Below are 10,000 nucleotides of genomic sequence, written 5' to 3' on the forward strand. Positions count from 1 at the left end.
GTGTGTGTGACTCACAGATGTTCTGGCTGAGTTCGATGAGCTCCATCTCTGTGGGCATGTACCCCATAGTCCTCATGCACTCTCCCAGTTCCTTACAGCTGATGTAGCCATCTTTATCCTTATCAAACTCCCCGAACGCCTCCTTCAGCTCTGCACAGGGAGGAGGGGGATGGGGGAGAGGAGAGAGGGGTAGATAAGGGTGAGGAGAGGTGTATGGGGGAATGGGAGGAGAGAGGGGTAGATAAGGGTGAGGAGAGGTGTATGGGGGAATGGGAGGAGAGAGGGGTGAGGGGTAGATAAGGGTGAGGAGAGGTGTATGGGGGAATGGGAGGAGAGAGGGGTGAGGGGTAGATAAGGGTGAGGAGAGGGGGATGGGGACATGAGGGGTAAAGTGAGGAGAGTTTGAGGGGGAGGGGAGATAAGGGGAGCCAGAACACTGAGATAGATTGGGTGAGGGGTAGATACAATAGGGGTGATAAGGGTGAGGAGAGGTGATGGGGAAAAGGGGAGGGAGAGGGGTGACGGGGGTAGATAAGGGTGAGGAGGGGATGGGGGATGGTGGTGTTGGGATGGGGGAACAGGGATGGGGAGAATGGGGGAGGTAGATAAGGGTGAGGAGAGGTGTTGGGGGAATGGGAGGAGAGCGGTGGGGTGAAACAGAAATGAAAAAAAGAGGGAGGATGATTCATTTTAGACTCTTTGAGTGGGGGGAAGTAGAGGGAGGAGATGGTGTTGAGCCCCCTGGTTTTATAAATGGGAGGGGGAGGATGACGGTGTAAAATATCCTGCAGAGAAAAGGGATCTTGAGGGAGGAGTTTGAGGGAGAAACAGGGAGGGAGGGGATAATTTTGTTGACTGAGAGTAAAACAGGGAAGGAGAGGGAGGATGACGGTGTTGACTGAGAGAAACAGGGAAGGAGAGGGAGGATGACGGTGTTGACTGAGAGAAACAGGGAGAGAGGGAGGATGATGGTGTTGACTGAGAGAAACAGGGAGAGAGGGAGGATGGCGGTGTTGACTGAGAGAAACAGGGACAGAGGGAGGATGACTGTGTTGATTGAGAGAAACAGGGAGAGAGGGAGGATAACGTTGTTGACTGAGAGAAACAGGGAAGGAGAGAGAGGATGACGGTGTTGACTGAGAGAAACAGGGAGTGGGAGGATGACAGTGTTGACTGAGAGAAACGGAGTGGGAGGATGACGGTGTTGACTGAGAGAAACAGGGAGTGGGAGGATGGCGGTGTTGACTGAGAGAAACAGGGAAGGAGAGGGAGGATGACGGTGTTGACTGAGAAACAGGGACAAAGGGAGGATGACGGTGTTGACTGAGAGAAACAGGGACAGAGGGAGGATGATGGTGTTGACTGAGAGAAACAGGGACAGGGGGAGGATGATGGTGTTGACTGAGAGAAACAGGGACAGAGGGAGGATGACGGTGTTGACTGAGAGAAACAGGGACAGAGGGAGGATGGTGGTGTTGACTGAGAGAAACAGGGACAGAGGGAGGATGATGGTGTTGACTGAGAGAAACAGGGAGTGGGAGGATGACGGTGTTGACTGAGAGAAACAGGGACAGAGTGAGGATGACGGTGTTGACTGAGAGAAACAGGGAGAGGGAGGATGGCGGTGTTGACTGAGAGAAACAGGGAAGGAGAGGGAGGATGACGGTGTTGACTGAGAGAAACAGGGACAGAGGGAGGATGACGGTGTTGACTGAGAGAAATATGGACAGAGGGAGGATATGGACTGTTTGACTGAGAGAAACAGGGACAGGGGGAGGATGACGGTGTTGACTGAGAGAAACAGGGAAAGGGGAGGATCGGTGTTGACTCAGAGAAACATGGACTCAGGGGGAGGATGATAGTGTTGACTGAGATTTGAAATAGGGACGGAGGGAGGATGGACTCATTTGATATGAGAAACAGGGAGAGGGAAGATGATGGTGTTGACTGAGAGAAACAGGGACAGAGGGAAGATTTGATGGTGTTGACTCAGAGAAACAGGGACAGAGGGAAGATGATGGTATTGACTCAGAGAAACAGGGAGTGGGAGGATGATATGTTGACTGAGAGAAACAGGGACAGATTTGATACGGTGTTGACTGATTTGAGAAACAGGGATGGGATTTGGATGACGGTGTTGACTGAGAGAAACAGGGACAGATGAGGATGACGGTGTTGACTGAGAAACATTTGATGGGAGGATCATTTGACTGAGAGAAACAGGGATATGGAGAGGGAGGATGATGGTGTTGACTAGAGAAACAGGGACAGAGGGAGGATGATGGACTCTGAGAGAAATAGGGACAGAGGGAGGATTTGATATGTTGACTGATTTGAAACAGGGACAGGGGGAGGATGACGGTGTTGACTGAGAGAAACAGGGAAAAGGGGAGGATGACGGTGTTGACTGAGAGAAACAAGGACAGGGGGAGGATGACAGTGTTGACTGAGAGAAACAGGGACGGAGGGAGGATGACGTGTTGACTGAGAGAAACAGGGACAGAGGGAAGATGATGGTGTTGACTGAGAGAAACAGGGACAGAGGGAAGATGATGGTGTTGACTGAGAGAAACAGGGACAGAGGGAAGATGATGGTGTTGACTGAGAGAAACAGGGACAGAGGGAGGATGACAGTGTTGACTGAGAGAAACAGGGACAGAGGGAGGATGACGGTGTTGACTGAGAGAAACAGGGACAGAGGGAGGATGATGGTGTTGACTGAGAGAAACAGGGACAGAGGGAGGATGACGGTGTTGACTGAGAGAAACAGGGACAGAGGGAGGATGATGGTGTTGACTGGCTCTGTGTAATGTCTCTCATATCTGTACCTTCAATCTCTTCTGGCCGTAGGTCTCTGTCCTGCAGGGTTTAAGATTGGAGGGGACACACAGAGTGACAGACACAGTGTGTTAGCTCGCACGGACACAGACACACACAACGATAAGGACACTGAATATACTGTAGTGTAGATGAACAGAAATACACACACACACAATGGCTGACAGAGAAACATCCTCATAAAAACAAAGAGAACTGCACATCTTTGATTTAGCTCCATCTGAATGTTGCGGACTGAACTGGAAGGTAGTAAAGCATTTCATATGGACTCATTAGATATGGACTCATTAGATATGGACTCATTAGATAGGGAATCATTTGATATGGACTCATTAGATAGGGAATCATTTGATATGGACTCATTAGATATGGACTCATTTGATATGGACTCATTTGATAGGGAATCATTTGATATGGACTCATTTGATATGGACTCATTTGATATGGACTCATTTGATAGGGAATCATTTGATATGGACTCATTTGATATGGACTCATTTGATATGGACTCATTTGATATGGACTCATTTGATATGGACTCATTTGATATGGACTCTTTTGATATGGACTCTTTTGATATGGACTCATTTGATATGGACTCATTTGATATGGACTCTTTTGATATGGACTCATTTGATAGGGAATCATTTTAGAGTGAGAGATGGCATAATCTTAAAAACAGAGGATTCATTCACTTCTCTCTCACGCATGTTGCCTCCCTCCCTCTCTCCCTCCCTCATCTCTAAAACCCCATCAATTCATGTTACGCAGCCAGACTGGCGATTTGTTACAGGATTACACAGCATGTGATCTGACTGGCTTTAGCAACCCCTCAGTTCGCTCAACACAGTCCCATTCCGTCCCTTGTGATTGGCTGCACTGCTCTGTCTGTCAGTGGTAGGCTACATCGAAGCTGTCATGTCCCAAATCGCACCCTATTCCATGTATAGTGCACTACTTTGACCAGGGCTCATCAATCCAAAGCAGTGTACTATATGGGAAAAGGGTGCCATTTGGGATGTAGTCAGTGTGAGGTAGACACAGGCAGCGTGTTAGAGGGGATCAGTTTGTTGCAAGGGGATTTGTAGAGTAATCAGTGATGTTGTGCAATCTGACTGTAGTCAGTCTCAAACACACAGTAGGTTCTGCCGATGACTGGACACACGCACACACACACACACACACACACACATTTTTCACACACACACACACACACACACACACACACACACACACACACACACACACACACACACACACACACACACACACACACACACACACACAGTGGGTTCTGCCAGTGACCAGGTAAGCATTTCACTGTTAGTCTACTTGTTGTTTACTAAGCATGTTACAAATAATATTTCATTTATGTGACAAATAACATTTCATCATGCAGCCAGGGTCATAGGTCAAACAGATTACAGGGCCAGAGTTGCCATGCAGCCAGCGTCATAGGTCAAAACAGATTACAGGGCCAGAGTTGCCATGCAGCCAGGGTCATAGGTCAAACAGATTACAGGGCCAAAGTTGCCATGCAGCCAGGGTCATAGGTCAAACAGATTACAGGGCCAAAGTTGCCATGCAGCCAGGGTCATAGGTCAAACAGATTACAGGGCCAAAGCCTTTCAGGTTATGCAGTTTTTATTGTGGATAAAGTTGCCTGGGATTGCCAGCCAGGGTCATAGGTCAAACAGATTACAGGGCCAAAGTTTCCATGCAGCCAGGGTCATAGGTCAAACAGATTACAGGGCCAGAGTTGCCATGCAGCCAATGTCATAGTTCAAACAGATTACAGGGCCAAAGTTGCCATGCAGCCAGGGTCAAAGGTCAAAACAGATTACAGGGTCAGAATTGCCATGCAGCCAAGAGTCATAGTTCAAACAGATTACAGGATAGAGTTGCCACAAATGGAGATGAGGAGATTTGGGGTGTTTAGTACAAGTGAGGAACACGTGCACATACGCATGCATGCACTCAGAAAACCTTTTTTAATATCACCAAGCCTGTACATCCTCAGTCCTAAACCAGAGATTCTTCTGTAGGATATATGTTACAGTAACGTATTGGGTCCTAAACCAGAGATTCTTCTATAGGATTTACAGTTGAAGTCGGAAGTTTACATACACCTTAACCAAATACATTTAAACTCAGTTTTTTAGTAAGAATTCACTGTATTAGGTCATTTAGGATCACCACTTTATTTTAAGAATGTGAAATGTCAGAATAATAGCAGGGAGAATTCTTTTTTTCAGCTTTTATTTTTTTCATCACATTCCCAGTGTGGTCAGAAATGTTCATACACTCAATTAGTATTTGGTAGCATTGCCTTAAAATGTTTAACTTGGGTCAAACCTAATTGTATTAAAGCTTCCCTTCAATAAGTATGTTAATTTTGGCCCATTTCTCCTAAACCAGAGTTGAGTCAGGCTTTGCAAAGGCCTATTCATCCCCATAGTGTATGTAAACTTCCACTGGAATTTGGTGTTTTTCAGTTCCATTACAACCTGTCATTTCTATTTTGAGGTTTGGGCTTTCTAATGGACAAACACAAAGTACCTTGACAAATTGTTGCCCTTAAGTGAGTTTGAAACAAGACTTTGAAAAGTGGTGCATGCTTATGTATTCACCCGTTTGCTATGAAGCCCCTAAATAACATCTGGTGCAACCAATTACCTTCAGAAGTTACATAATTAGCTAAATAAAGAGTCCTAACCCAGGAAGTTTTCTATAGGATATACACCTCTTTTCAGTTCGCTGCAGCTAGTGACTGGAACGTGCTGCAACAAACACTCAAACTGGACAGTCATTCAATGTCATTCAAAGACTCAATCATGGACACTCTTACTGACAGTTGTGGCTGCTAAGTGTGATGTATTGTTGTCTCTACCTTCTTGACCTTTGTGCTGTTGTCTGTGCCCAATAATTCTTGTACCATGTTTTGTGCTGCTACCATGTTGTGTTGCTACCATGTTGTTGTTATGTTTTGTTGCTACCATACTGTGTTGTCATGTGTTGCTGCCTTGCTATGTTGTTGTCTTAGGTCTCTCTTTAAGTCGTGTTGTCTCTCTTGTTGTGATGTGTGTTTTGTCCTATATTTATATTGTATTTATTTTTGTATATTTTTAATCCCAGGCCCCGTCCCCGCAGGAGGCCTTTTGCCTTTTGGTAGGCCGTCATTGTAAATAAGAGTTTGTTCTTAACTGACTTGCCTAGTTAAATACAGGTTAAATACAAATGAAAAATAAATACAGTAATGTTTTGAGTCCTAAACCAGAGATACTTCTATAGGATGCATGTAAGATATTGAGTTTGGATGGTGGAGGATAGTCACAGCACAACTGATGCTGAGGTGATGACGCAGCCATAATAAGCAACATCTGTTTGCTAAAAGTAAAGGCACAAATCTCTCGTTCACAAACTCAAAGTCCATCATTTATCTCAATGATATCAAAAGCTTTGTCATTCTTTCTGATGAATGTCAGAAAGAATTTCCCTACACCCGCAAACAAGCCTTTTGCTCCACCCGCAAACAAGCCTTTTGCTCCACCCGCAAACAAGCCTTTTGCTCCACCCGCAAACAAGCCTTTTGCTCCACCCGCAAACAAGCCTTTTGCTCCACCCGCAAACAAGCCTTTTGCTCCACCCGCAATAACATCTGCTAAGCACGTGACTACTAACATGTTATTAGAATGATGACCCCAACGTCAGTGTTAATACTATGATGTCATCTAAATGCACAATGGCTTCTAATTCACAGCAATTGAGAGATTTGCTCTACTTTTGTTGAAACGATTTGCCTAAGCACACCCACTTTCTCCAACAGCCGTGTGCTTTCTAGGGTGGATGGAGAGTTTGGAATGTGTCCCAATGGCCTTGTTTCACACGTGTTCTGTCTTCTGCTCTGTTCTGTGACTGACAGCCAATGACATCACAACCACATCACCAGGAATAGTAATACAACAGGATTGGATTAGAGCGACCAGGAGAGACATTATATGTATGCTAAACAGTATCAAGATAAATTACTAATGATGATAGGCACTATGCTCATCAAGATAAATTACTAATGATGATAGGCACTATGCTCATCGACTTGTTTACACACAGACACACACAATTGTATTTAGACTTTCACCTTCCAACCAAGGTGTTGGGGCTTGGTTGGACTTATAGGTTCAAATCTCCAGCAATACGCATCATCATAGCTCTTATAGGTTCATATCCCCAGCAATATGAATCATCACAGCTCTTATAGGTTCATATCCCCAGCAATACGCATCATCATAGCTCTTATAGGTTCATATCCCCAGCAATACGCATCATCATAGCTCTTATAGGTTCATATCCCCAGCAATATGCACCATCATAGCTCATAAATCCACTCTGGACCTACAGACACCTCCAACTGGTCTCAGACATGAGATCAGCTTTCCTCTCCATTTCAGAGAACAGAGGATTGTAGGATTACATAACCAGTACTTTGTGTTCCGTATCAATAGACTATTAACCCTTATGCCATTCTAACTCATAATCCCATGAGTGGTTCAAATGGTCCGAATCCCTGCCATTTACCCTCCTCGCCTTTGTAGCTTTTAGGTCAAACCCTTTGTAGAATAGGTTCTAATGATCTGATCGATTGGCAGCCCTGTATAGATAGCAGTACTACACTCTGTGGTTGGTTCAAATGGTCCATCGCTTTCAAATTGACCAATCCCTGCCCACATGCCTCTATGCTGGCCTCCCATCAGCATGAGGGATGGGCGTTCCTGAAACTGTTCTGTGAGTCACATCGTTTGGCTGCCGAACGTCTCTTCAGAACCGTGAACACATTGCAACATCTCTAACCTAAAGTATGCTACCATTATATCAGACCGTTAGATGCATATTCAAATGCATTGTTTACCTGGACAAAGTGTTAACGTAGATCTGCTGCAATTTTTGTTACGCATTGCTAAAATGAGCGACCAGACTGGCGTGCTCTCCCCGCTATGTTCACCCTCTTTAGATAATGTTGTAACGTTAGATAATGTTGCTGTAACGTATCTGCAGATAATCATTGTTTTGAGCTCATAAAGCAGTAGCAGCAGTATGCAAATCAGGGCGCCAAATGAACGGCTCTTTCACTCATGCGATTCGATTTCCAATGTTCATCAAAAAAAGCTGTTGGTTCATGAAATACCCATCACTAATAAGCATTTCCAACTCATAATGACGGAATCAAAACCACACCATCTCCCCTCATGTGATATTTCTCCTCAACAGTCCATCTAAGGACAGATCCTCTATCAAGTGCTAGCTCGTCAGTTACTCTAAGTACCTGGCCCAAATGGGGAAAAAACACCTAGCTAATAGTACTTAGCATTAGCCTAGCATAGCTGCTATCAGGAAATTACTCCCCTATGTGTGTGATTATGGCTGTGTACAAAATGGCACCATATTCCCTATGTATTGCACTACTTTTGACCAGAGCCCTGGTTAAAAGTAGTGCACTAAATAGGGAATAGGGTGCCACTTGGGACTGAGACAATATGATCTCTTCTCACTCGAACAAAGACATTCATCTGGAATAAGAGGCCATATCAGACGCTGCTCGCTCGGTGAGCAGGAGATGAATCCATCATCTAAATTACAACGTTGAGGAACAGGCTGAGCACTGACCATGTCATCGCCACACACTCTGTCTTCAACAGCATCTACAGAACAATCTGTTCTAGGACTTCGTTCTCTTTTATCTTTGTTTGTTCTACTCAAAACGTAGAAACTTTAAGGATTTTATCTCGATCAAGTCCTTTCTGGGTATCAATTAAAGGGATCCTTCAGGGTTTTGGTTCCCTTTATCTACTTCCCCAGAGGCATCTCAACTCATGGATACCTTTATCTACTTCCCCAGAGTCATCTCAACTCATGGATACCTTTATCTACTTCCCTAGAGGCATCTCAACTCGTGGATACCTTTTTTTGTATGTCTCTGCGTCCAGTATTAAGGAAGTTCGAGGTAGTTTTGCGAGCCAATGCTAAGTAGCGTTAGAGCAATGGCTGGAAGTCTACAGGTACAGCTAGCATGCAGTCATTGCTTCCTTCAAACTGCATGCAGACATAAAAATGGTATACACAAGTTCATCTAACTCTTGGGAAGTGCAAAAATCCCGAAGTATCCCTTACTGTAATTGTTTTTAATTCAAATGATCAAAAACTGGCTTTTTAGCTAAATGACGTTTCTCAAGCAATACTTTTGCTAGGAATGTCTGGGAGTGGTCTGAGCAAGGGATATAATTGAGACAAATGGGAGGCAAATGTAACCTGAAAAATAGCGTTATCGGCAGTGAGGTTTGAATCTCCCTTTGCTATTGGTCTATTAACTTAAATCAACTGGTGATGTCGCCAGGCAGGCCAAAAATCCAGCCATGCAAGACAAGCAGAATTTTCAGGTGCTCTTTTCAAACAGTTTTTACACTAATTGGACATTATCATCATTGAGACAATTTCACAGTATTAATCCCACTTCATGATGGGAGATTATAACATAAAACACAGCAGGATGTGGTCTACCATAGAACGTGTTGCTTGCTAAAATAATGTTGCACGGTGCTCTATATGTAAAGAAAATAAGTAACAACAATGTCTCTATATGTAAAGAAAATTACTAACAGTTTATAGCAGATTCAATGGATATGGGACACTCACAGGGTTGGCAGATGATCTTTGGTGGAGATGATGTAGAAGTGGTTTCCTCCAATCATGCTGTTCAGAATGTAATGGTGATGATGATGTCACAGGGGAGATGCTGGTGTCATAGAAATAGAACCTGATATTGAGTGGATAGGATCAGAACTGTGGATAGGATCAGTGCTGTGGATAGGGTGGTGAGTGGATAGTATCAGAGCTGTGGACAGGATCAGTGCTGTGGATAGGATCAGTGCTGTGGATAGGGTGGTGAGTGGATAGTATCAGAGCTGTGGACAGGATCAGTGCTGTGGATAGGGTGGTGAGTATCAGTGGATAGGATCAGAACTGTGGATAGGATCAGTGCTGTGGATAGGGTGGTGAGTGGATAGTATCAGAGCTGTGGACAGGATCAGTGCTGTGGATAGGATCAGTGCTGTGGATAGGGTGGTGAGTGGATAGGATCAGAACTGTGGATAGGATCAGTGCTGTGGAT

General features: G+C 44.6%; 1 protein-coding gene across 1 annotated transcript in view; it reads right to left on the reverse strand.

The window, feature by feature from the left end:
- Nucleotides 1-11: 11 nt before the first annotated feature.
- Nucleotides 12-10,000, reverse strand: part of LOC121845435 (calcium-binding protein 1-like) — a gene marked incomplete at its 3' end in the record, with an annotated part of 54,324 nt that continues 44,335 nt past the window's right edge. The window contains exons 3-4 of the mRNA XM_042316826.1: nt 2,829-2,859; nt 12-150 (exon numbers count right to left, since the gene is read on the reverse strand). Coding sequence (XP_042172760.1) covers nt 12-150; nt 2,829-2,859 — 170 coding nt within the window. The remainder of the gene's footprint in view (nt 151-2,828; nt 2,860-10,000) is intronic.

This window comes from Oncorhynchus tshawytscha, unplaced genomic scaffold, assembly GCF_018296145.1.
Source record: "Oncorhynchus tshawytscha isolate Ot180627B unplaced genomic scaffold, Otsh_v2.0 Un_contig_3021_pilon_pilon, whole genome shotgun sequence".
Classification (NCBI taxonomy): Eukaryota; Metazoa; Chordata; class Actinopteri; order Salmoniformes; family Salmonidae; genus Oncorhynchus; species Oncorhynchus tshawytscha.